This window comes from Rhinolophus sinicus, chromosome 12 (genome assembly GCF_057876585.1).
Source record: "Rhinolophus sinicus isolate RSI-liver-muscle chromosome 12, RSI-T2T, whole genome shotgun sequence".
Classification (NCBI taxonomy): domain Eukaryota; kingdom Metazoa; phylum Chordata; class Mammalia; order Chiroptera; family Rhinolophidae; genus Rhinolophus; species Rhinolophus sinicus.
Window position 1 is genome coordinate 4,508,546 of NC_142512.1, and position 27,183 is coordinate 4,535,728.

Consider the following 27,183-nt stretch of genomic DNA (forward strand, 5'->3'; position numbering starts at 1 on the left):
TTTGAACATTGATGTGTCTTCTGTATCACTCTTTTTCTTCTGAAACATTTTTAAAAAACATTTATTTTGAACAGAAATAGGTAGATTTTAGACATTTTTGGAAGATTTGGATTTAAAGTTATCAATTGCCTTTAAAAAAAGCTGGGAAAGTCTAAGGCAAAAGCTAATTTTTTAATAATTAGAATTAACATGCATTTTAGTGGCAGTATGAATTATGAATTAAAGAGATAGTATTGTACTCTTTCTAACCTTTGCTGTGTGCTACACACTTAAAGTCTTGCGAATGGCTTTTTTTTCTTATGAGACAGAGGCCAGATTCTTTTTCTTCTACAAGTTGAGCTGTGCAGATGCATTTTCATTACGTTCAGGGTCCCTCCTCTACAGAACTCGGATGTGTCTGACTAGGGTTTCCTGAATTAGCCCTGGAGTGAGGTACAGCCTTTGTAACGTGTGGTCAGATTAAACTAGAATTTGGTCCTTAAAAAATGTTTCTGTCTCCCTAGCACCCTTCACTTTTTTAAATGGGTCAACTTGTGCAGTCACATTTTCATTATTTACAAAAAGAAATTCTGAAACGTGATGAGTCATGTAAAAAGGTCATGTGGTCTGTTGTGATAACTATTCCACTTTGCTGCAGAAAAGCAGCCACAGACCATCTGTATGTAAGTCAGTGAGTGTCGGCAGAGACTGGCTTTGACTCCCCAACGAAACTCTCAAGTTCTCAGGCTCAAACTGCTGCCGCCGGTGGGCTCTGCATCATGGCCACTCAGCCTACACTTCGTACTAGGAAGGAGAGTGCGGAATGGAAATCTTCCTTTTACCTTTCAGCAGTGTGGTGAACTACAGACAGTTTTGCTTTTTAAAACAAATTAGACAACTGATTTACCTGGATCTGAATTAAAATCACCTAAAATGTGTTTGAAAATCCTAGTAGCTGCCAGTTATGACATTTAAGTAGAGTAACTCTTGTGGGCTTCTAATGAAAGGACACTATTAGCTTTTTCCCCAAAATGGTTTTATTCAAACACCACATCATTTTGAAACAACTCAACCGGGTATGGTACTTAGGGTCTCTTCATAGTGTCTGCGAACCACACATCCTTGCCCCTCCTGGGTCAGTGGAGAAGCGGGTGGTGGTTGTGATTGTCTCAGCTTTACAGCCACCTGTATTCTTTCTGATTCTAGGGCTAGAACTCTGCAAACCGCTGTTTTTGCCAGCAGGAGGCAGAATATAAAGCTAGGGGAGAGCAAAGGCCGGGCTCCTTGCTGTCTGCTTCCTGTTGACAATAGGAGCCAGCAGCAGCTTCTCCCTGGTAAGGATGCTTCCAGCAGCAGCAGTGAGCCCCAGGTGGTTTCTGCTCATGGCACCCCCTTAGCGATACCGGCCCCAGGAGGCAGGCCGCCCCCTTCCCACAGATTAGGGACCCAGTTCCATGGGGCACGTCCTCCAATTTGCTAAATTCTACTAATCCTGATCTCTTCCCTTTGTTCCCCACGCCCTGAGGGTGGTGGTATCTGCTTCCTGCAGTCACTACCTTGATGAGACTCTTCTCTCTCCAATACCTGATTAATGGACCTATTAAATTGTTTTTGTTAAAGAAACGAGTGGTTTGTCTCTTCTGACAGGAGTTATTTTTGAAAATCTTAAGGGGTGGAGAAGATGTATGGCTTCGTTTGTTATTAAGGAGAATATAAGATTTCACACATGCTGCCCCTGAAAAACATGTTGCCTGGCTATGCCTCTCTCTTCTTTTTGAATAGTTATCAGAATCTGTTTGCATGAATAGTTAAGACAGCCTTAGCTGTTTCTTTGAATTAATTCTCAGCAGCAACTTACTTTGTGAACAAGTTTCCTTATGAAAACCTGGAGCATTTCGATGGTGCCAGAAGAGAGTGTTTGCACAAGGGGGAATAGGGCCGTTTCTGAGGCCCGAGGCTGTAGCCTGAGTTCTCTCAGAACTTTTCAAGTCTTTTCCTGGTAATCTCAGATGCTAATGCTCTGAATTAATGAGAATAATTGCCCTCAGAACACCTGCTTCCTCCGCTATCGGAAAGGAGAGCATTCTTACGAAACTGCACGTCAAATGGCGTAAAGCAAAGAAGCAATTGCCATTCATTTCTATGGGAACATTTTGAAGTGCTCTCAGACCCCCAAAATAACCTACCAAATCATACCAAACAACACATAAAACCTAATGTGACACTTACATAGGAAAAGCAGGAATGATACAAATGATATGACAAATACAGTGTTTAAAGTGCAGTGAGCTTGGCGGGCCCCTCACTGCTGCTCAGGCACACGCTGCTTCTGCAACAGCTCGCTGCAAAACAAACTGAACACTTTTCACTTTCACCTTTTTATGAAAAAGTGAAAATCCTCTTCAGATTTCTTTCGGTTAGCGAAAACAGGTACTAATGTCGGTCTTTTGTAAAAGTGAAGTGGCATAATGCAAATTTTTGAAAAGCAGGGGACACTTGCATTATGTATGTTTCTATTCATATTGGTACCAAGTGAACTGTCCAAAGACACAATGTTTATCTTTTAATACAGACTTTCTTAAATGTATGTGCTTGGTCTGAGTGATCTCGGATGTGGGATATACTGGCTGGTATGAAGTATTCTTTAAAGAAACATTTGGCTGCATGTTTTGAAAATGGCAGATGTTTTTTGAGCCAAACAGTAGTATTGTTTGGCAGTGAAGCAGTGGGATTTTCCTGCCTTGTGTGGATGGCACCTTCTTTATTTTGTTTAGTAAATCAAAATCCCAAATAAAGCTAGGTAGTAGAACTGTTAACCTAGAAATAAAAGGCCAAAGTGAGAGACAACAAGCATTTATTTGAAATAAAAAAAGAATAGCTCTTGGGAGGCACTGATTCAGGCAGAAACCCAAACAGTGTTTCAATGAGGAGAAAAGGCAGTGGGTATTTATGAGAAAGGGAAGGGGAACAATTACATCAATAGAAGGAAAGCATTTCTATTGGGGCAGATAAGCTAACATAGCAACGCTAATTCTAAAGAATGTGTTAATATTCAGCCTAATAGTCATCAGTCCAGTAGTCATAATAACTACTTTCTTGTTATCTTTGCAAACAGTTCTTTGGGCAACAGTGTTGCTTTAGGCTCAGCCCAAAGGTTATTTTGTCCTGGTTTAACATTTCAAAGGTTTGAGGCATAAGAGGTGCAAGGCAGTTCCCCTGGGATAACAGTTCTGCCTCCATTTTAAAGTGGCTCCATTTATGTGTTTACACTGCATAAGATACCAACTAGCCTTAATAGCAGAGTAATGCCTGTGTGATCTATTATTGTCAGGGACAAGTACTTTTACCTTTCTAGCAAACAATTTGGCAGAGGGGAAGTTAAGTCTTAGGTTTTTAGGTAGAACTCTTGGTGTTCATTGGTGGACCTACCTAGTTCAAGTTCCCTCCTCTTTCTATGCCAATGGTCAAGTTGTATTCTAATTCTCTCCCGTTCATTGCTGTTCAAAGATGCAGTTTTGGGTTTGTAAGTTCTAACTTTCTGGGTTGCAACTTGAAATGGTAGCCAATCTAGAAGAACACATTTGGACCTAAGTCTGAGCAGTTGCAAAGAGCCCAGAGTAAATAAATGACTGGGTAAATCAGATACCGTACTTGTGAATAGGAAAATGAGATGGCTACTGTTTTTAAGCAGTTGAATTACTTAATGATGATGGTGAACAAAAACAAAATCCTATCTGCCTCCTTTCCTAAAATCAAAAGTTGAGACCAGATGACTTTTGCTAACTATAAAAGGCATTTAATAAGCTTGGATTCATAATGAACTTTAAAGTTTATTAGACTAAAAAGAAACCACTTGGTAATTAAGAAGCAGCCAGTATTAGATTAAAACACAAAACGCCTATCAGTTGAATTCTAACTGGGGGAGGGGGTTAATTTTTAAAAGCATTCTAAAAGTGCTATGATAAAAAATATTAAGTTAACATTAATGTGCTTTTTTAAGGAGAAAATACTGGACTACTATTAAGAGTTCTTGCCTGGTAACTGGCTGGACACTTTATATGCAGAGTTGATTGTCTAATAATTGACAGAGGTTGTGCATGAGTTCCACCCATTGTTTGCTGCCTTTCAGCAGCCAGCCAGAACTGCCACACTGCTAAACACATCTGAAAACATAGAGAATGTTGTCTTGGTTTCTGGAAGAGAGGAAAGCCTAGGCTATTAATTATTTTTACAACAGGGAGTCTACTATGGTACCCTCAAAATAATGAGATGTGATTTAAACTATCTGATCCAATTGTTTACAAATGAAACATGCCTCTTCTTCCTGAAACTGCAAATTGATTCGGGGACATGATGATTTGACTCAAAGACAAAGCCCAACTGTGTTCTGTAGCTAAATGAGGCCCTATGTTGGTCAGGGTGCACCTAAAAACCTCTGAGAAATTTCACAGTGAGACTTGACTTGGCTTCCCTTTGCTCTGCAGTCTTGGCAGCTGGTATCCCAAAGCACTCTGTCAGCCTCTATGCTTAGCTATCAATACCTGCTTCATTAAGCCTCTTGGTTTAGCACTAGGAAGGCAGAAAAGCGTTAGGAAATCTTTCATTCTGATGGAGCCTATTTCAGTGGTGGAAAAACACGTTCTGGACTGTGAAGGCCCCTCAGTATGCTTTTGGTAACATTTCATAAAATTCCTGTTGTGCAATAGGAACGTTGAGTTGAACATGGCATTTCATTTGGTTGAGCATTGGTGCTTTGCTTTCTCACTGACAATGTGGGGTACATTTTCTGACTTCTACGCTGTCTCTTGTTGAATGTCCTTGAAAGTTTACACTGAGAGCACAGTTTAATTAGCCCTTGGTACAATTCACTGAGGCAAGCAATTGATACGTAGTTGTTACTTTTAAGCAGATTTATAATTTTTTTGAGAAAGCACCTTCGGAAAAAGGTGGCTGAAGCCAACGGTGCTGGCTAAAGATATAATGGAATAAAACAAACAAACAAACAAAAAGATATAATGGCATAAACAGAGTCCAGCTGTAGTCCAGTGCACATTGAATTTTACTGAAAATGGCAGTGGTTGAATAAACAAACCTTCCTCCACTTGGGACCTTCATTAGCTCATCATCATGGAAATAAGGGTAATGTGAAGAAGGTGGTGTCCTCCACTAACACAGAAAGTTAATTCCTCAAATTAAAGTTACAAGACAAAGAAATGTTTTCTCTTGGCTTAAAACGTGGCTAATAGATGTTAGTTTCAAGAACACCTAACATTGAAATGGGAAAATACAAGATTGGTAAAAGAAAAAGAAAAGAAAAGAAAAAGAAAAAACCTGTCTTCCATATTGAGGCAATAGAATATACAATCGGAGTTCTTTTAAAAAAAAAAAAGGTATTATGGGGTGACCAGAGGGTTCAGTTGGCTTGAGCACAAGCTCTGAACAGGGTTGCCGGTTTGCTTCCCACATGGGCCAGTGAGCTGCGCCCTCCACAACTAGGTTGAAGCCAATGAGCTGCCACTGAGCTTTGGGAGTAGTGGCCGGGTGGTTGGGTTGGTTCAAGAGCTTCAGCTCGCAACAGGGTTGCTGGTTCAATTCCCACATGGGATGGTGGGCTGCGCCCCCTGCGGCCACTAGACTTGGTGCTGAGCTGCGCCCTCCACAACTAGATTGAAAGACAATGACTTGGAGCTGATGGGCCCTGGAAAAACACAGTTTCCCAATATTCCCCAATAAAATTTTTTTTTTTTTTTTTAAAAGCAGGGTAACTAATTGAACATTTTGGAGTTTGTTCTTTGCTTATTAGTGTGGAAGTCAGTTAATCAGATTTGTATTCAGAATTGCTAACGTGGCCATTTTCAATGGTGGTTCCTGTTCACTTTGACAAATGTTGGAAATGTTTTCTTTTAGAAATTGGAAAGGCACAATAGTACAAGGAGGCTGCAAATGTTTGTTTCACCTTTCCACTAAGACTTACAAAGCATTTTACAAACTCAATGAAACTCAAGTATCTTAGCAAAAGTAAACATAGAATTCCAAATCAATATACCCTTGTGGGTTTTTTTTGTTGTTTGCTTCAGAAATTATCTTGTGACTTACTAAAAAATATGTGAAGTTTGTGCTAGTATCAAGAGGAATTGTATTGGTAAGAGTAATTAAACATATAAATGCAATGTCTAACCTCACAATTCCATCCCATATTCCTTAATCTTAAAAAAACCCCACCTTGTCTTCCACACCAGTAAAAGAAGGCAGAAAACAAATTGCAATTTCGGTCATTTCTTGTGTCCTCCCTTCAGCATAACACGGAAATTCAAAGAGAGAGAAGTGACCTCGGCGATTTTTAAAAAGCGCAACCACCCATTTGTACTTGCGGAAAGCTGATGTTTTCTCCCCAACACTTCAGAACAACCACACTGGGGACACCCTGCCAGAGCCACAGCGACCAGGGTTCCCACAGCTGAGGACAGCGGGCTTTGGATGGGACGGGACACTAGGTGGCAGCACCACCTCGCAGGACAGGCCCAGTTTTCTAGGGCTCGGGATCGGACTCTCATCTCTACCCACGTTACATCATTCACCGATGACTTTAAAATTAATTTTAAGTAGACTGAATAACTGGCGCGCAAGTTTAAAATATTATTACTTAGCAATTTATTTATATATGTTAAAAACTTGGAACACCACTCAGCTAGGTGAGTCAGTGGGGTGGGGAGGGGGAAGACACAGCCGTGCACATGCGCACTCCCGCCCTGCCCCACCTCAAGAACCCGCTCTCGCCTCTTACCCGCGTTGGGGGGGAGGCGGTTCCTCCTGTCGCGTGACGACGCCTCCCTGCCACCGGTCCGCACGTTCTACCGAAGACGGGGGTGCATCGGCAATTTAATAAAAAACAATTGTTTAAAAACCAACTTTAAAAAGAAAATACAGACCTTTTTATAATGTTGAGACTCTCTCTTTCCCTTTTTCTTCGGTGTGGACCTAAAGTCCTAGGATGGCGATACTTTTTCTCAAATTTTTAATTTAAGTATTTCCCCCCTTTTGAAATGGTTTCCTCCAATAACCCCAGCGGGTGTGGATGGAACCATTCCGATCGCGGTGGGGGGTGCGGGATAGGGCCGGAGGAAGAGGGGGCTGCCGGCAGCGGCTTCAGGTCGCCGGGCCCGCGCGGCCTCTGGGGTGTGCTGGGCCTGGGGAGGATTCGCTCGCTTCGCGGGCAGGGGCGCGCTCGGGCGGTCCGTGCGCCCCTCCGCGGGCTGGGCGGATGGTACGGCCCGGCCGAATCACGCGCCTCGGGCTCGGCGTCCGGGGCTGCGGCTGCTGCGGGACGCGGGTGAGTGCGGCGGCCCTGGGCAGAGCTGAGGCCGCCTTGCAGAGCGGGGAGCCGGGGCTCGCGAGGGGCTGGCGGGCGTCCTGCGGGGCTGGGCGCCGGGGGCCGACGGGCTCCACGAGGGGCGCAGGGCGGGCCGCGGGGGAAGACGCGCTGTCAGGTGCGCGGCGGCCCGAGCGCCAGCCCCGGGCCCGTCGGAGTTCAGCTCCGCCGGGGGCTCGGTGCCAGGGCCGGCCCCGCTGGGTCCGTGCGGGCAGAGGCCCGGAGCGGCGACCTGGCTGGTCCGCTTAGTCCGAGGCGGGTCTGGGCCGGGGCCGGGTTGTTGGGCTGCTGCTTGGAGGTGTGCGGGGCGCCTGGCTTCGGGCGAAGGGCTGAGAGCGGAGTGGGTGGCGGGGCTGGAGCGAGTCGCTTGGGGCGGGTCTGGGACCAGGACGGGGAATGAGCCCCGGTGGCGAGGTCGCGACCTGCCGGCCACCGGGGTAGCTGAGGGGCACGACTGAGTTGTGAGTTGGTGTGAGGTGCGTGATCGGGGTGGTTCGGGGCCCGGCAGGACGGGGGTGCGGGGACCCGCGGTGTGGAGGGCGGGGGTGCGAAACGGGACCTGCGTTCAGCATCGTTGCTTTGTTGTCCTTTCACGTTGCTGTGAGGCTCACTCTTTGCCTGCCCCCCACCCCACCCCCCGGTTTTGCCTCACCCCTGGTTTAGGGGTGAGGGTGTGTGTCATAATTGCTTCTTTCCCAGGAGACATTCCGAGGGGGCTCTGATCAGGGTTCTCCAGGGAGGGTAGGAGACATCTGTCTCCAGTTGGGTGGGTGTTGGCAGACACATCCTGTCGCCTGGAAAGAATGTTTAGCCCCGGGATGGGCTCCTTGTGGGTTGAGGTGCACAGGGGTCCTCAGCAGCGTCGGATGCAGGGGGCAAGGAGGGGCTGCTGAAAGGAAGTGCTGGTTCTCCAGTCCCTGGTGACATTCCAGGCTGGCAAGATGGACTCCATGTCACCGCAAAGAAAGTGATGGGCGCACGAGTTTATCAGTGTCATCGAATAAGAGTAATAGTGGCTCAAGTGGCACGTGAAACTGTTGGCTCTTCCAGTGTTATACATCAGGGAGCTCTGTAAACGGAAATCCAGGTGAAGTCGGTAGATACAGTAGAGCCACCCTGCGAGTGGGTCTGAGCAGGAAGCAATCCCCTGTGGAACTTTCCGCCTTCGCTTGCTGGAATCCCAACAGGCTCCCCTGTGGGACACTAGTTAGAGAAGCTGCAGGGGATTCTGATGCAGACCACTGGTTAAGAGCCATTTTAATACCTGAGTTCATTGCAGAGCGTGCCTACTTACTGTTATCTTTAATCCTCTGCGGTCTTGTGAGAAGACCACAGGAAGTGGGGATTAAATAGATGCAGGGCCAGGACGCACCACACAAGTGGGAGGACGCTTCGGACATCACCGTCCAGGTCAGGCTCAGCCACTGGGAGGGGGGCGTGAACAAGGACGCTGCCTCTTCTAGGTATTTGAGCACTTGCTTTGAGTATGATGTTGAAGAGACTGTTGGATGGGTGAAGGTTTCTCCTTCTTCCTTATATTCTGGAAAGCTTGTTGGAAGGGAAGCGCATAATAGTTTATGCATATTAGGCATAATAGTTTTTTTCAGGAATGGGAGCTTGAATAAAGAAGTGACCTCATGCTGCCCAGAATTTTGATTCCACTAACTGAGAGGTGGGGTTTGGCCCTCTGTTTCTCAGCTTTAGGGTGGTGCTCAGAGAGGTAAAGTAACATGTTGACATCATGTGGCCGGTAAGGGCTGGGGACAGGCTGTTGCCCAACACAGAAGGTCTGTGTGACTCCGGAGCTAAGTGTTATTTAGAGTACCTCACTGCCTTCTAACCAAAAGTAGGACGTTTTGTATTTTACGTTTTATATTTTACAAATTTATTTAAATATAAACATGTTTCAAGAGAGCTTTTATGAAGTACTGCTATAGAGGTGTAACTTCAGCCAAGGCTTTGTCAGCAGTGTCAGCCTGCTGTCAGCTACTGCTCAAAAGAGAAAGGCCTGCTAAGCCATTCAGAACCACTGGAACCCCCAAATCCTCTTTTGTGCTGCTCTAATTTGAGGTTGGCTGTAAGCTGCTTGAACTTTTTTTCATGCCACAAAGTGCATTGCTCTTAGAATTAGCTCTGGTTTTTTTTCTTTACCTAGAAAATGTCAGGTCTTAAAGCTGAAGTATGGCTGCCATTGTCCTACTTGACTCAGTTGGAAATGGCCTTGCATGCGCTAGCCTAGGTGGGACGAGGGACGTGGTTCCGCTGAGGATAGAGGTTCGTATGGAGGCGCTGCAGGTGGGGTGAACCAGGGCCCAGGGCTGCTTTCGTGTGGACGTCTTGCTTGAAGCCACCTTTATTTCTCTCCTGTGCTTCTCCGAGGGAGCCGTGGCCCCCGTGTCCAGGGTTAACCCCTCTGCCTTTAGTTTGAGTCCCAATACCGCTTTCTCCAAGGTTCTTATTCCATCAGTGGTTGCCTCACCACCTCTTCCACAGTGGATTTTAAACCATTATTTTCCTTGACCTCACTGTAAGGAGCCCCGTGGAACCTTTCTGTCAGTTTGGTTTATTTGGTTCCCGTGACACGAGGCTCCTGGACTCGTGTTCCCCACGGTTGTGCTCTTGAACCTCTCCTGTCCGTCGATACCCTTGATGAGCTCTCCACTTCTGTGGCAACAACTGTCATCTCTCTGTGGGCAGCTTCTAAATTCTCTCATTTCTCCAACGCCTAGTGATTTGGTCCTTCCTGTGTGTTGGGAGCTGCTGTAGACAACACAAAGCCTCTCCCTTGGGTCCCAGTCCCCAGGATGAACGGGCAGCGAGTGATGGGCTGGAAGTGGGAGGTGACAGCTCGTCTGGGTGGGCTGACTGGGGGCTTCTCCTAGAAGGGGCACGCAAGGAGACACAGAATGGTGAGGAGGGGCGAGGCAGAAGGCCGTGGGGGGTGTTCAGGGTCTTTCTCTCCAGGCCGCCTTCTCTGATCCTGCAGTCCAGAATCTCCACGAACTCGCACGGCTTTCAACCTCATGTTCTCCCAGCTCTTAAACTCTGTCTTCTCTCCCACTGCCCACCTCCTGCAGAACAATCTACCCATGCCCCGGGTTTCCGTACCTGCCAGCCACCCGTCTGTCTCCCCATGTCTGATCGCCAGGCCTGACTTGCTGTCAGCACACCTGCTGTTCTCGTCACATGTCTGTTTTGTGCCGGCCTCTGACGTTCCTGCTGTAACCACTTGAGTGTCAGCCCCTGTCCACATCAGCTGAGAGGTTGATTGCAAAACATCAGGTGGGTGGCAGAGGGGCCAGGCAGGCGAGGCTGTGAGCAGGGCCAGCAGCAGGGGGGCTGCCCGGAGGCACATCCAGGGACACAGCGCAAATGGGTTTTGAGGGTGCTGTCCCCCAGGGGACGCCCCATCCGTGCTGTGCGTGTTCACACTGGCTGCTGCTTTGCCTCCCTTCTCGAGGTTCAGCATCCCAGGCAGGCACCTGTGACTGGCTGCGCCACAGCCGTGCCCGTGCTGCTCACGGGGTGAGGACAGAGGATTCTGATCTTTGGCTCCACGATGGGGGATGGGGTCCCCATAGGAGAAGAGGGTTTAGAACCTGGCCACTGTCCACTCTCAGACATTCCGAAACTTAAGCGGTTCCCCATTGTTTTGAGCAAGGCTGCCCGATAGAGCTTTCTGTGGTGACGCACATGTTCCACGATCTGCACTGGCCTTTTAACATGGTGACTGAGCCACGTGTGACCAGTGAGACTGAGGAAAGGGGCTTTTCATTTTACTTAAATGTAAGTTGCCACGTGACTCATGGTTATTGGATTGGACAACATGGGTCTAGAGAATACACGTTCCCTTTTTAGCTTGGCTTCCCGGCCCTTCTGTGTCACACGGGTCAGGCCAGCTGGGCTGCCACTGTCCTACGTCTATGGCTTTGCTCCTGGGTTCTCTCATTTCCAGATCTCTCCTGCCTGTCAGCCGCGTGGACACGCTCCCACCTGTAAAGCCTTGCCCGATTTTCCCGACCAGAGGGCACTCGTGTCTGCATCCGCATCCCCTCCCTCAACAATGACAAGCTGCTGACTTGCTGCCCAGGCCCATCCCCCGCGACCTCCTCCAGGACTCGGCCTCTCTCCTGATTCTGTTTTGCTCACTTTGTCTCTGGAATAACCCAAGTTCGCCTCACTGTCTTTCGTTCTCTGTCCCCCTTGCAGCTCTTTCTCTCCCTCACATCTAAGCTCTGGGGGCCCCCAGGCCCCATCGAGGTGCTCCCATCCCCCCCAGGACTGCCCGCCCCCTCAGCTCTGCCCCCACATTCCATCAGCTCCTCTTGGAGGGTTAGCAGGCGCTGCCTCTTGGCCTGCCCCTCACTTCTTCTCCTGCCGCCCACATTCCTTTAGCTTTGCTCCTGTCTTTACGCTCCGTGGCCCACCCCCCAGCAGTGCTGGCTCTGCCTTGGGAACAGCAACAGCGTCACAGTCTGACTGTCCCTTACCACCTCCCACCGCCCACCCTAGCCCAGGCCATCTCTTCTCACGAGAGGCAGTGGGAACGCCACAGCTGGTTTCCCTGCTTCTGCCCTGGCTCCAAAGTCTCTCTGCTGCACAACAGCCAGAATATTCCTTTTAAAATAAGATTCCAATGTATCACGTTTCTCATTAGAACCCACCAAAGGCTCTCCAATCTCTGAAAAAAATTCAGGGTCTTCCCATGGCCTGGAAGGGACCCCAAATCTGCATCCCCCTACCTTTCTGTCCTCATTCCCTAACTGCCGACACTCGTACCCCAGTCGTGCCCTGTCCTTGGCCCCCATGGTTCTCTGTTCCCTCAGTTCTCGCTCCAGGAGCCCTTCTGTCTGCAACCACCTCCTCCAGTGATTCTCTGCCGTGGGCCCTCTGTACTTGTATTCCTGGTGCTGTCATCCCAGGAGAGGAAGCAGCTCCTGGTGTTCTGTGGACCCGGTTTCCCCTCCTAGAAGGGAAGCTGTGTGAGGCCAGCATTCATCACCTAAAACTGCCCAGCACCTGAGCATGACAGCTATTGCTCAACAGCTGCTGCATGAATAACAGCTGCTCCTCCAGTGGCGTTTGCTGCGTCGTCACTCGTGAGTGTGTGGTCTGTCTGCCTCATAGTCCTCGCAGTTCTAACGGAAAGGTTTTCTCTGTGATGGTTGAGTTACATTTTTCCTCCTGTTTGTTGTAACTCCTGACGGGCAGGGACCCTGTCCGTCTGTCTCTGTCTGTCTGGTTTCCCTGCACTCACTGCAGTGCTGGCACAGAGTGGGTGCTCCACTCATGCTGCCTGGCTGGCGGACCTGCCGCTGCTGGTTGAGAAGCCCGTTGATGACCCCTGCCCAGGCCCTGTGCTCCGGAGTGGCCGGCAGGTTCTGGGCTGTGAACGCACTAGTGTTCATGGTGTCCCCTCCTGCCCCCAGGCCTCGTGCTGTCTCCAAGGCACCATGAATGCCATCGTCGCGCTGTGTCACTTCTGCGAGCTCCACGGACCCCGCACCCTCTTCTGCACCGAGGTTCTCCACGCTCCTCTTCCGAAAGGGGCTGGGAATGAGGACAGCCCTGGCCCAGGCGAACAGGCCGAGGAGGAGGAAGGCGGCATTCAGATGAGCAGTCGGACCCGCACCCACAGCCCAGCAGAAGGAGCCAGTGCAGAGTCCAGCAGCCCAGGGCCCAAAAAGTCAGACATGTGTGAGGCAAGTGACTCTCGGGGCTGGGGATGTTTCCTTCTCTCCAGGGGCTCGTGCTTGTGCCTGTGCGTGGGGCCTCCCCCAGGTGGACAGTAGGCCCTGTGGCACAGTAGACGGAACCTCACAGAAGGTGTGCTGTTCGGGTGATGTGTGCAGACCGTTCTCTGTGGACCCGGTTTGCTGCTTTTATGTCCCTTTGGCTCTCTCCCTTTATCCTGGCTTTGGCTTTTTCAGTCCGCTCTGTGCCAGCAGTTGGCACCACTGCCACATTTGCCTTTCAGCTCTCCCTTCTACACGCTCGTGTGCACACCTGACTGATCCCCCAGTCTGGTGTTCTCGGGGAGCTTCCTCCTCGTGGGGTCCCGGGTGTTCCTCTGCATGCTGCTTCATGCACTCTGGGAAATGTGGTTTAAGTGCCCTCACTGGCCGTTTCTTCACGTGAGGGACCTGAGTTGGGCCCCGCAATCAGGGGTAGCATTGGATCCTTGCTCACACCAGTGCTGACATTTGGCCTTCTACTGAGACCCCTGCCATGTGGTTATGTCAGGATCGAGGACAGAAGCCAGCACAGAGAACTGTGTGAGCCACCTCACAGCTTTGAGCCTCAGTTTTGCCTTCTGCGTGATGGGGATTCTCACCGTAATTATCTCAGGGCTGTGCTTTGGATTAAATGAGATAATTTATGCAGAGCTTTTCATAATACGAGGTGTGACAATTTAAGTTTGCGAACTTGCAGTGATGTTGCTAACCTTTTTTGATATCAGAGGAATTATTCCTTATAAGTTTGTACCAATTGGACAAAGAGTTAACCAAGTTTACAGTTTGGAAGTGCTGAAAAGGCTGCATGAAAAAGTTAAATGACCTGAACTTTTCTCCAGCAATTCATGGCTCTTGCATCACGACAATGCACCTGCTCACACGGCACTGTCTGTGAGGGAGTTTTTAGCCAGGAAACAAATAACTGTATCGGAACTCCCTCCCTACTCACCTGATCTGGTTCCGCAATGACTTCTTTCTTTACCCGAAGATAAAGGAAATATTGAAAGGAAGACATTTGGGTGACATTCAGGACATTAGGGGTAACACGATGACAGCTCTAATGGCCATTCTAGAAAAAGAGTTCCAAAATTGTTTTAAGGGTGGACTAGGCCCTGGCGTCAGTGCATAGCTTCCCAAGGGAGTACTTCGAAGGTGACCATAGTGATACTCAGCAATGAGGTGCAGCACTTGTTCTAGGATGAGTTCGTGAACTTAATCGCCTGACCTTGAACCTGGTACACAGGCGCTCAGTAGAGGAGATCTGTTACTCAGACTCTTTGACGACCTTTGTGATCTTTGCACCCTGGTTGTCCTACTCAGGAAACACTGAAATCCTCAGGTAAGTGTAACTACAAGCCAGTTATTTTTAAAAGAAAATAGATTGAGTTTTCTGCTTCAGGTTTGCATATGAATAAGAAAGTGTGTTGCCTGCCTCCTGACTGACTGTTTTCCTTCTCCTTCTCATGGGCAGGGCTGCCGGTCCCTTGCTGCAGGGCACCCCGGGTATATCAGCCACGATAAAGAGACCTCAATTAAGTATGTCAGTCACCAGCACCCCAACCACCCCCAGCTTTTCAGCATCGTCCGCCAGGCTTGCGTGCGGAGCCTGAGCTGTGAGGTGAGCGCCGGTGACCTGGGAAGGCAGGTGGCTGTCTCGGGGTCCCACCCGCTCCCAGATGCCCTGGACGGGTGCGGTGTTGCTCCAGGAAGGAAGGCGGAAGTCAGTTCTGTCAGGAAGAGGGTGGGCAAATCCGGGCGCGCGCAGCTCAGGGTAGCCTCTTCTCCAGAGCCCTCCACAATACGTTGTGTTGGACTTGAGTTTCCTAAATGGTTGCTGGCTTATCCTTTGAAGGACCAAACTTTTGTTACTTATCCATTCTTGATGGATGTGTTGCTAAGACCTGGATACTTGTGGCACGTGTAGTTCACCTGTTTTGTTTTCTAGTCGCCGTGCTCTCGGTGCCTCCGGGGGAGGGAATCCATGTGTTTCTAAACTGTAGGGCCGCTGTTGCTGAGCGTTACTCGTAGCTCTTATGTTTTGATCTGTCACAAGAACTCGTAATCCAGTTACCGAGACTTCCTGTCATCACCCCACTTGATCAGACGTGCCGCGCTGCCTCGCTCCGAGGTCTCGCTTCCTGTTGCGGCGTGCCTGCCTCTGGCAGCCCTTTTGATTTCTTGCTGCAAATCTGCTAGGAGGGCGGCTGAGCATGTCCGATAGACGTGTGTAAAGTGAGTGATGATGTCGCGAGGGAGACCTGAGTTCTGTGCCACAAATAAAGTGTGCAAATCTTATTCGGTGGACTCTCAGTGGCTGTTTTGACCGCCAGCTCCCCAGTGTATTCCAGATGAATGATGTGGCAAATGTGCATCTGGAAGGGTAGAATATTCGTACAGGAGTTACTTCTATATCACGGTGGAAGAAAGTTTTGAACCTGCTTTACTGGCCCCTGCATTCCATGGTGACAAACGTTATCTTTAGGAAGCTTGACCCCAGCAGCAGGTGAAAGCAGCGTTTTCCTCTCATCCCCGCCCTCCCCACGCTCCCTAAGCAGTGGTGGCTGATTCGTGCAGAGGGAGGGATTTGAGCGGGAGCCGTGGTTTTCTGTGACTGTGTCCTGGAGTGGCAGTGCTTCTGTTCCAGGTGTGCCCTGGCCGTGAAGGCCCCATCTTCTTTGGGGACGAGCAGCATGGGTTCGTGTTCAGCCACACGTTCTTCATCAAAGACAGCCTGGCGAGGGGCTTCCAGCGCTGGTACAGTGTCATTACCATCATGATGGACCGGATCTACCTCATCAACTCCTGGCCCTTCCTGCTGGGGAAGATCCGCGGGATCATTGATGAGCTGCAGGGCAAGGCACTCAAGGTGAGCCCGGGGCGGGGAGCCGTGGCGGGGGGCACGGAACTGTGCACTGAGGGGGTGCCAGCACGCAGCCCGGGGCCGCTGCTGTGCCTGCACTGTGACCTCCAGGCTTCAGAGTCGGGCTTGTGGGCACAAGCCTCGCGGGTCAGTGAGGCCTGCTTGCTTTACTGGTCTCTCTCGAGTCCATTGTTCTGGTGGTCATTCAACTCCGGCTGCTTTGCCACAGTCAGACACCCTGGTTTTATCCCTGTCTTTGCTTCCTCTCACCTTCATTCCGAAAGCCTGTGCAGTAATTGTGTTGCAGACCTTCAGCCTCGGCATTGCATCTCTCAGGCTGCGCCAGGTTACGCTCTGGCAACAAACAGCCTCAGCGGCTTAAACCTCAGCGGCGTAAAACCAGCCTTTTTCTTGTTCATGTGCCACGTCCATTGCAGGGCAGCGGGGGATCTGCTTGTTGTAGGCGTCTTGGCAGGTGGGGCAGCGGCCATAGGGCGTGTGCTCATGGGCCAGTTGGAGGGCACAGAGGGCCCCGGTCCCCCGCCCCACACGAGCTCTGAGTAGTGAATGCCCGTGTGCCTGCAGGGGACAGCCGGAGATACTCTGGAGCGTCAGTAACGACCACCTCAAGCACACATGCCGCCTGAGTGCCCGTGGTGCCTAATGCGTTGGTGGTTGTAAGCCAGGGGCCAGGAGAAGTTCCTAACCAGTTCCTTTTCTCAGGCGGCTTCTGATCTGGCTGGGGAAGCAAAGCATTCTGGCAGGAATTAGAAGACCTGGCATTTTCTGCTCTGCATCAGGGAGCAGAGTGCGACAGTCTTCAGGAGAACGAGCTGGGCTGCTCGCTCATTTTGTTTCGTTAACGGGCTTCCCTTCCCTGTGCATTTCAGGTGTTTGAAGCAGAGCAGTTTGGATGCCCCCAGCGTGCCCAGAGAATGAACACGGCTTTTACACCATTTCTGCACCAAAGGAATGGTAACGCTGCCCGTTCACTGACATCCTTGACGAGCGACGACAACCTGTGGGCATGCCTGCACACTTCCTTCGCTTGGTAATGAGAGTCTCCAGTTGCTTAGCAACAGTTGGAATAAGAGGTCACAGTATGTTGGTTGGATTGCGCATGGGTGCAGGGAGGCAGTTGTCGGATGAGTTAGTTCCTGGTGCCTCCATGGTGTGTCCTGTCAGTGAGCCTTGAACTGGGTGCAGTTTCCCCCCTGAGCATGTGCAGGACGGATTCGGGTGGAACTCACCTCCCAAGGATGTGTTTCAAATGACATCTCCATTCCAAGAGCAGCGATCTCCTCCCTTCTTTGTAGACAGCAGTAAGCGTTTATCTCCCGCAGCTCTTGTGGGTCAGGCACCGGAGAGGCTCAGCTGGCCAGTTCTGGCTTAGCTGCCGAGGAGTTTCTGGTCAGCCAGGCTGCAGCCCCTGAAGCGCTGGCTGCCCACGGGCCCGGCAGGTGGGTGCCAGCTGTGAGCAGGAGGCCTCAGCTAATGGCCGTGTGGACACACGAGCTGACGCCCTCGGAGTGAGTGAGCCAAGAGAACGGATGGGATCTGCGAGGTGCCTGACGCGGCCTCGGCGCTCACCCACGGTCACCTCCTGCACGTGCTGCTTGTAGGAAATGTGCTGTGTCACTAAAGCCAGGCTCGGCAGGAGGAGAGGACGAGCCTCCATCTTTTAAAGGGAGGAGTATCAATGAATTCGTGGACATATTTGAAACCACCGCAGCTTGTCCTCTGGCCACAAATTGTTGTTTTTCTCCCTTTGCGAGGTACACTCCTTCCAGAGACTCCCCGAATCCTCATTCCTGTGCAGTGTCAGCTTCAAGTCTAGGGTCTTGTCTCATCTAAATCAGGGCCTGGTGTGCATGAGCGCCTCAAATGTAGAAGGATCCTTGAGTGCAGCTCCGAGGGCTGCGAACTAAAGAGGAAGTGTCCCCCCACCCCCACCCGACACACATTGCTTCTCTTTTAAAAACCATTTCTATTAAGGACATTTTTCACCAGCCCGAAGTAGAAGGAAGAGGACAGTGAACGGCTCGTCCTCGTCGTCCCGGTTTAGCGTTACCAACATGTCACTCCTTTTTCATCTGTCCCCTCCCTTTTTTTTCTAGAATTTTTTTAAAGTCAGTGTTAATTGTATTGTTTCCGCCGTAAAGCATGACCATGCGCGACGAAATGGACTGATTCCTTAGCCCAGTCCAGGTTCACCTTTCCTTTTTTGCCTCGGAGTTGACTTTTGAATTGGGTCCTAAATCTCTCCGGCTAGAGCAGCTCCTCTCCCTCCCTCCCTGCCCCTGATTTTCCGATGCTCTTTGTCGGAGGACCTGGGGCATCGGTCCTGTGGAGTCTCCCTTTGGGATTTGGCTGGTTGTCGCGGTGTTGTTCAAAGCCATTGCCTGTATTTTCTGTAAACTGGTAGTTAGACCAAAAGGCTCGATTGGTGTCAGGGTTGGTTTTCCTTTTGGCAAGAACACATTCTGGCTTTGTTCTCCAGGCTCCTGAAAGCGTGTGGCAGCCGGCTGACGGAGAAGCTCCTGGAGGGCGCCCCCACCGAGGACACCTTGGTTCAGATGGAAAAGCTTGCAGGTGAGACGAGAGGTGCTGGTGTGGGAAGCCTTTGCCTGCGGTGGCTGTTGGGGACCATCTCAGCCACCCGACCCTCCTCCATGCTGGCAGAAAGAGCTGGCAAAGCGGAACTAGGAGCAACATCTGCAGAAGCTTGCCCTGTAACCCTGGTGTTTTATTGTGATTTCCTCTCTCATTGTCCTTGCCCGTCACCTGAAAGTTTGTGACCCCAGGCAGGTTAGGAGAATCCTCCGATAGGGCTGTCAGTCTGTCAGAGGACTGATTGATGGGAGGTTTCCAGTTACTATTTTATCGGTAGCCAAGGGGTTGGCCTTTCTAGACAGTCGCTTATTCTTTGCTCTTTAACAATAAAATGTTATGCTCCAGTTGGACCCAAGACTTTCATCAAGGAAGGGCAGCGACTCCCACACCTCACTGGTATCTGGGAAACTCCCCCCCCCCCCCCCCCAGGTTCACGATCAGATGTCCATGTCTGGGGCTCGGGCCTCTTTTAAGTAACTTCCCAGGGGATTCTGGTGCAGCAGACACCAGCCAGGAACTCATCTCGATCTGGCTGTGCTTTTCCTTCGGTGATGATTGGATTTTTGGTGATGTTGGTCCCCAGTCTAAACTGCAAGGTTGAGTAAGCCGAGCTTGTGGTGCACATTGTGTCTCGTTAGTTACTAATCATGCTTGATAGGCTTCTGTTTGCAAATCAGTGACCTTCTTAATAAGTTGGAAATGTTTCAAGGTTACTCCTGTAGCCAGGTGCCTTGTACACACTTGCATTCACACATGCTTTCCTGAGTAGGGAAAGGAGGAGAGTTTCAGGGAGAGCAGAGTATGCTCAGGAAAGACAAAACCTTGTAGTCCACCTTCATGTCTCATGGATTAATCGACCCTAGAACCGTGTAGTATTGTACTGATTGCAAATTTCTAGGCTAGTGAAAGTGGCAGTAGTAGTCCGTTGGTGAGGTTAATTTATACAGAGAGCCAAACATATCAGGAGATACCCTGTTAGGAGAGGGAAATGTAGGCTTGCATGGAGGGCTCGCTGTCATGTCTCGGATTGTATTCTGGTCACAAAGAAGGTGAGCACAGGGGCTTGGGGCACACACTCAGAGTCGGCCAGACCTGGCTTCTGCTCCTGCCTCTGCTGCTCTGGGCGTGCCGTGTGCATGGACCTGGCCCTCGTAGGTCTCACCATTAGTGATGGTTGTCATGAGGCTAATTAAAGTAACAACTATTTCTGTATCTTTAAAATGGGGAGAGACCTTAGGACAATTGAAGGGGTTAAATGAAATAACGTGTGGAAGCCCTTAGAGTAGCGCCTGACCAAGGACACACTCAGTAAACACGGGCTATTATCATTCTTACCGTGGGTTGGAATTTTCCCACCAGCAGCGAGCAGCTCATGCTTTCCAGTGCAGAGTGAGGTACTGGGCTGGGTGCACAGCACACTGAACCCCTGTGGCCCACCGGAGGCTCCTAGGCAACAAACAGTATAGACGGCTGGCCCAGACCAGCAGTCAGAAACCTGCTGGCGGTTTAACCATGAGCTGCCTTGGGCTGAAGTGGGCACGTAAAGAGACTGTTGCATCCAGGGAATGAAGAAATCCAAGGGCAGCACGTTCCATAATTGCCTTTGTCGTCCGTCTTGCAGAGTTGGAAGAGGAATCAGAGAGCTGGGACAACTCTGAGGCTGAAGAGGAAGAGAAGGCCCCTGTGTTGCCGGAGGGTGCAGAGGGGCGGGAGCTGACCAAATGCCCGACGGATTCTTCTTTGCTTTCAGACTGTGGAAACTGGCAGCCCCGAAAGCTGTCTGTCTTTAAGTCCCTTCGGCACATGAGGCAGGTAGGTGGCAGACAGGAGGCCCCAGGGAGACCCAGGAGAAGAACCCAGTTCTCCCTCCAGCATACTGTCCTTGGGACCCATCATGTGCCAGACCTCACAGAGCCTGGTGGCTTAGAAGTGACCAAGAAACTCCCTAGTGGGTGGCTGAAATGACAGTGGAGTCTGGCTGTCTTAGCCGCAGCATCAGACTCCCCTTTTAGTGATTCTGTAGGTGTTTTCTTTAAAGAAAGACCTGGATCGATGGTTGGCTTCTCATGTCTGCTAATCTTATTCTAGAACCTTCTAAAGGAACTGAAGAGCACTTTTTTGTTGCATGTAGCCTGGACACTTTGGAAATTGAAAACAATGGCTGTTCTTACATGTTCAACCATAGCAATTGCATGTGAACAATGGAATGTCATTAAGCACAAGAAAGAAAGCATGCAATGTGTTGTGTAGGACGGTGTGTGTATTTATAGTCCTGCACCACTTAATGACATGGATACGTTCTGAGAAATGCGCGGGTAGGCGATTCCGTCCTTGTGCGAGCGTCCCAGAGTGCACTTCCACTCACCAGATGGCGTCACCCACGCTGTAACTGCACGTGCTGTGCTTTTATATGACAGGCAGCGCAGTAGGTAGTTTACACCAGCATCACCACAAACACACGAGTTGTGTTACTGCGGTACAACGGCTGTGACGTCCCTAGGTGATAAGAATTTTTCAGCTCTATTGTAATTTTTTTGTTTTTTAAGTTTTTATTGGGGAATATTGGGGAACAGTGCGTTTTTCCAGGACCCATCAGCTCCATGTAAAGTCATCGTTCTCAGTCTAGTTGTGGAGGGCGCAGCTCACTGGACCGTGTGGGAAACCAGTGGGTGACCTTGGTGTTATGAGCACTGCGCTCTGACCACTGAGCAAACCGGCTGCCCCAGCTCTATTATAATTTTATGGGAGCACTGCCATGGTATATGTGGTCTGTTGTTGACCAAATAGCGTCATGTGGCGTGTGACTGTGTATGTGTATACCAAGGACAAAACAGAAGTCTCACGCACAGCAGTATGGACCATGGTCATATTTGGTCACGGGGAGGAAGGGCTCACCAGATTACAAGGGCAGGTCGTCCCTTTTTATAATATTCTGTATTTACTTTTATAATAAGCATGAATTTTATCAGAAGATAGTTATTTCTATTTTGAGTGGCGGGTGCTCTGTGGGACTTCTGGATGAGAAACATCCATCAAAGTCATGTATTTGGCTGAAACCATCCTTGTTGATTGCTTACATGGATTAAAGTTTGAAGGACTCTTGAATTCCCCTGGAGGTGGGAGTGCTTTGAGGCTATTGCGGTTTAGTGAAAGGTAGTATTGTAGCCTTCTTTTCCCTGCCCTGTGTTTATAAGCCATACGAAAACAGACTGAATTCTTTTAAAACATAAGTGTCATGAAAGTTAATAAAAGGTGGGTTGGGGAGGGGCTGCTCTAGATTAAAGCAGAATGAGGACAGGACAAGTGAAACCATCGTGCTGGTTTAACGACTCCAGGACTGAAGGAGCACTAGCTACAAAGGGCACTGTTAGTGATTTGCGGCTCTGGACATTGGGTATGTTCCCTCAGCGTGGCATTTCTGGGTGTGGTGCGTGTTGGGTTTGGGTAGGCGAGGCCCTTGTTCTTCCTGGGCGCTGAAGGGTCACGATGCCTGCCAGTCACTTTCAAATGGTTCAACACAAAGTATGTATATACAGAGAAGGTAAATGTTACAGAAAGCTAATACTTTTCCCGCTTCAAGGTTTTGAAAATAAGGTTGGGAAAAAGATCTTACAAAATATGCAAGAGTTTTGGGACCAGGCTTTTAGGTGCAAGTCCAGGGACTTCCCGCTGCCTCCTGACTGGGCGGGTCACGCAGCCGCCCCATGAACATAAGTGGCTTTCTCTGTCCTGACCCATCTCCCGTCACCACACAGAGAAAGTTTCTAGACAAACACACACAACGTCCATTGGACAGAAAGAAAATTCAGAGCACAAAGCACTGAACTCTGTTTTTCAGGTCCTCGGTGCCCCGTCTTTTCGCATGTTGGCCTGGCATGTGCTCATGGGGAACCAGGTGATCTGGAAAAGCAGAGACGCGGATCTCGTCCAGTCAGCTTTTGAAGTTCTTCGGGTAAGAGGAGCTTTTTTCTTAACGTGTTTTGTAGCAGGACAGGGTTTGTCTAGTGGGTTTTTTAAAAAATCTTGACTTTTGCTGTGAATGTTAGGATGCATCGATGGCTTAGTACAAAGGTTCATGCCTGAATCTAAGATCTGTGTTTTTCCTCCACTATTAAAATTGGCAGCTATTGATGGTTATTTCCAGTGGAAGGAGTCTGTGCTGTCCTGAAAGATTGATAACTAATTACCCTATCTCCCCCTCAATCCCGGACCCACTCTCAGAAGCCATCCGAGTTCTGTTTCTCTGCACAGAGCGATCTTGATGGGTGGGATGCAGGGGTAGCGTGCTGTCTCCCTCCCAGAGGTGTGGTGGGTGCCAAGGCCTGAGCTGGGCTCTGATGTATTTAAGTCGTCAGAAAGGGTGTGCATGTCTGCCCCCTGCCTAGGCCTGTGAGGGCACAAAATGAATATGACACAATCTCTCAAAAAGCTTATCATCTCTTTGTGGGATGAGGGAAGAGACAAATATTTGAGAAATAAAAGAATCATATAAGAATGAACACCCTCAAGCAGGAGGCCGCTCGAGTCGTGTATGACCAATGACCAGGAGATACCCCAGTGGGGCCAAGTAACCAGGGCGCCTTCTGGGAAGAGGGAGCTTTGCGTTGGGCTGCAGAGGGCCTGTGGGGTGTGGGTGATGGAGACGCGGGGCGGGGTGTCGCCGCTGGTGTCGCCTCTGAGTGGCTGTGTCCTCTAGAGCATGCTGCCGGTGGGCTGTGTCCGCATCATCCCGTACAGCAGCCAGTACGAGGAGGCTTACCGCTGCAACTTCCTGGGCCTCAGCCCGCACGTGCAGATCCCCGCCCATGTGCTGTCGTCAGGTGCGTGCCTTTCCGGTTGGCCTGTCCCCGAGCTGCAGGGCTCAGCAGTGGAACTGGAACTGGTTCTTCGCTGTGCTGGCCCCACATTGGAGGACCAGCTTTCCCACTACCGGGCCTCTGTTTTCTGTCTTTAAAATGGGGGCAGGTTGGACTGGACACCCTCATAATAAGGGTGCTTTGATGGGGTGGGGTTTTTAGTTGGGGCAGGTTGGGGTTTTTAGTCTGGTGGTGGGAACACAGGTGGGTGTCAGGATTGGGGTACCATCCTGGTGAGTGAAAGTCGGAGGTGCCGTGGAGATTCTGGAGGCCGTGGGGCTGTGGCAGCATTGCTGTCAGGTTGCGTAAGTCTCGTGGCCTCCCTTTCCTCTCACTGTTCTGTCACACTTGTCCTCTCCAAGTTTTTGTTCCTTTTGTGTGCCTTAAATGTGTCCTTGACATTCATTAGTAGAGTGGAGCTTGCGCAGCCCGGCTCTGCCCTCAGTGCTGACAAGCTTCTCCAGGCAGAGAACCAGGAAGCGAATCAGCAGCCCTCTCTTTTGCTCTGGGAAGTTCGGGAGTCAGCCTGGGTGCAAAGCCTGGCATCCCCAGCAGTCGGGCCTTCGAGCCCGTGGTGAGGGGCCGTCGTGCTCATGGGCGGCCGGGAGGTCGGTCGGCGGGCATTTGGCCCTCAGCAGCGCTGAGCGTCTCCCTCAGCCCCCAGGCTGGGTCCTGAGTCCCTGCGAGGCTGGGCCTTTTTTCTGGGTAGACTTGGGAATGTAGGCTCTGGTTTCAGACATGGGCTTGAAATTCTTAGCACTGCCAGCTGTGTGACTTAGCGAGTCACTTAGCTGAGTCTGTTTCGCTGTCTATAAAATGGGGTAATAGTGGCACTGCTCTCTAGCGCTAGGTCACTGGGCTGTTTAGTGTTAAGTGAATTGAGATACATAAGATACTGGGTAGTTACCGTAAAATAATGTATTGTTGCTTTAATTGAGGCAAAATGAACCCTTCACTACCCGCAAATAGACTAGAGGTTTGAAATGCCAAAGCAATCATCTTAGAAGCCTGGAGTTTGTCCTGGTTGATCTGAGACAATTTGCAGTGGCCAAATGAGGTGGGCTTCTTGAAGGGACAGAAGGGGCCCACTGAACTGAGCGGTGCCGTTTGTGTCGCCACAGAATTTGCTGTCGTCGTGGAGGTCCACGCGGCCACTCGCTCCTGCCTCCACCCAGTTGGGTGTGGCGATGACCAGTCTCTCAGCAAGTACGAGTTTGTGGTGACCAGTGGGAGTCCTGTAGCTGCAGAGCGAGGTGGGTGCTGCCGAGCGGGGCTGCCTTTCACCAGCTGGAGAGCGGGAGGCAGGGTGCTGAGGCGGCCTCTTGCCGCGTGCTCACACCTCCCCCCCGTGCTGACACCTCCCACCACGTGCTCACACCTCCCCCGTGCTGACACCTCCCACCACGTGCTCACACCTCCTGTCGCGCTCACACCTCCCGTCACTCTGCCCCGCCCCTCTTCCCAGTGGGCCCGACCATCCTGAACAAGATGGAAGCTGCTCTGACCAACCAGAATCTGTCTGTGGATGTGGTTGACCAGTGCCTCGTCTGCCTCAAGGAAGAGTGGATGAAGTAAGTCCACAGCACCTGGCTCCCAGAGTCTTTGCTTTCTCAGTGGGGAGGGCGAGATAGCTGGCAGCAGTGTCTGCTGAGGAAAACCAGAAGCTGTTTCCAGAAAAAGAGGTGAGGCCATGGCCACAGGAGAGGAGGAGAGAGGAGAGGGTAAGAGCAGGAGTTCAGATGGCAGCTCCGCTACTTAACATTTATTAGCTGGTGGCTGCAGCCAGTGACCCGCTGCCCCCAAGCCTCAGGCTGCGTCATTGTGAGGGGGGTGGGGGGAGGACAGCTGCCTCCAGGGGAAGCAATTCTTTTTGCTGTTTAATCAACTTTAAAGATCTGAAAGATAATAGATGTTCCTTTTTTGCTAAAGCAAGTTACTTTATTCCTGCCTTCTTAGTAATTTTTTGCCAAATTTAAATTAGTCAAACATTGTCCTAATTTCAAATAAAACAGTGAAGCTTAGGAGCAACCAATTCCTTTCATTAATTTAAGGAAATTTTTCTTTTCTCCTTTTTCGCTGTTTTGATGCACCAGCCCTATTACCCAGGGTTCTAACTGGTGGGCACATTAGAGACGCTGAGGTGCGCAGGTGTGGGCTGCCGCCTTGCCGTCTTACGTCTTCTGAGTATTTGAATTCCGGCTCCGTTTGCAGAGCTGTTGTTGGTCTGGAAGCCATGCAGTCCCTGGGACCAGAACTGTGGTGATTGTGCTGTGGGATCTGAGTGTTTTGTTTTTGTTTCTCTACAGCAAGGTGAAGGTCCTTTTTAAATTCACCAAGGTGGACAGTCGACCCAAAGAGGACACGCAGAAGCTCCTGAGCATCCTCGGAGCGTCTGAGGAGGACAACGTCAAACTGCTCAAGTTCTGGATGACGGGCCTGAGTAAAACCTACAAGTCGCACCTCATGTCCACAGTCCGTAGCCCGACCGCCTCAGAGCCTCGCAGCTGATGCCGCTGTGCAAGTCTGTCTCTGTGTCTGTCTGGGGAGTGCTGGCGGCCCTCCTCGCCACGGAGCTCAGGAGCGGGTCTCTGGTAGCAGCCACAGGCCGTCCTCCCATTTCTGAACTGCTGGCACAGAGCTGGTGTCTAGCAAGGAATGGAAACTGTTGGGCTCACCTTTGCCTGTGTGTGGGATTTGGGCCTGACTTACTTCTTGGTACCATCCCACAAGCTGTTTCAGTTGCTCCAGGCTGAAGAGGACAGTGGCAGGCTTGTGACAACGGATGGGTCCCCTGCATTTGTGCACCTCTGTGAGAGAAGTCTAAAGAAAACGTGCGTCTGATGCCTGTCGTGCACTTAGACCTCAACATTTATAAATGTGCCAGGCCAGTTCTGACTTGGGTATTTTAGCCGCAATATCATGCTCTCTCTGGAGGTTAACATTGGAAACTTTCTATTCTGAAGTTCAGCAAGTTTTCCAGGGTTTATATGAGTGTGTGTATGTTTTGCTCGAGTTGTGAATTTTCAGGACAGGTGCTGGTCCTTAGTCGTTGTTAGTAATCTGGTTTTGAGTTAGGGCTCTGGGAAAGGCTTTTGGGGATGGAGTAGATGTGTTCCTCATCTTTGGATCCTCTGGAATTCATCTTCTGAAGTTATGTGACTACCAGGTCTTCTGGCCATGCTCTCCTGAGGTTGCTTTGAAAGTACCCTCTAGCTTGAGAACAAGCCTCTGATTCTGATCTTTGTTACACAAAGATGATATTTTGCTGAAATGTTCAGTGGAGCCGTTTAACTTGACTAACTCACTGTGCATGGAGTTCAGAAACCCACCATAATTTTATTGCACATCACTTGCCATTTATTATTTTATTTAACATTTACGCTTGGCTATGGTTGGTTTTCAGACTACGGTGATTTAAGATAAGAGTTTCATCGTCCCAGTATGCATTTTTGATAAAGGTTCATTAGAGGGATTTTCCAGCAGTTTTTATGATTTGTTTAGTTTTTTGCTTGTTTAATTTATCTTTAACCTGAAGACTTAAGTTTTTATGACTAGATATCTGTATCATGCAAGAACATTGAAACACAATAAAGATGTATTTTTATAAACTGTTGACTACGTGGTTTTATTGGTTTGATAACTAAAGTTTTCTTGAGATCAATCACAGAAAAGCTTATGGATAAAGTAATACCAATGATGATGTAACTATTTTGGAACTTGGGCCTATGAAAGGCTTGTAACTTTCAGGGAAAGTTGTTAATTTTGGTCAAT

At 49.9% G+C, this 27,183-nt stretch overlaps 1 protein-coding gene across 4 annotated transcripts; it reads left to right on the forward strand.

Annotated features, from left to right (window-relative positions):
- Window positions 1–7,093: 7,093 nt before the first annotated feature.
- FLCN (folliculin) lies at window positions 7,094–27,021 on the forward strand. 4 transcript variants are annotated; one of them, XM_074320721.2, is made up of 14 exons: window positions 10,426–10,630; window positions 11,006–11,134; window positions 12,175–12,447; window positions 12,778–13,050; window positions 14,555–14,701; window positions 15,728–15,949; window positions 16,834–16,994; window positions 18,444–18,535; window positions 20,178–20,368; window positions 22,395–22,508; window positions 23,253–23,376; window positions 24,534–24,665; window positions 24,878–24,983; window positions 25,719–27,020. In XM_074320721.2, the coding sequence occupies exons 4-14, from the start codon at window positions 12,802–12,804 to the stop codon at window positions 25,918–25,920; spliced, it is 1,740 nt and encodes a 579-aa protein (XP_074176822.1). In that variant the 5' UTR covers window positions 10,426–10,630; window positions 11,006–11,134; window positions 12,175–12,447; window positions 12,778–12,801; the 3' UTR covers window positions 25,921–27,020. The 4 variants fall into 4 exon arrangements, with proteins under 4 accessions (XP_019571536.2, XP_088658000.1, XP_074176822.1 ...); XM_019715977.3 differs by lacking the exons at window positions 10,426–10,630; window positions 11,006–11,134; window positions 12,175–12,447 and adding an exon at window positions 7,094–7,309; XM_088801874.1 differs by lacking the exons at window positions 10,426–10,630; window positions 11,006–11,134; window positions 12,175–12,447 and adding an exon at window positions 9,392–9,643 and having other exon boundaries at window positions 25,719–27,021.
- Window positions 27,022–27,183: the final 162 nt, after the last annotated feature.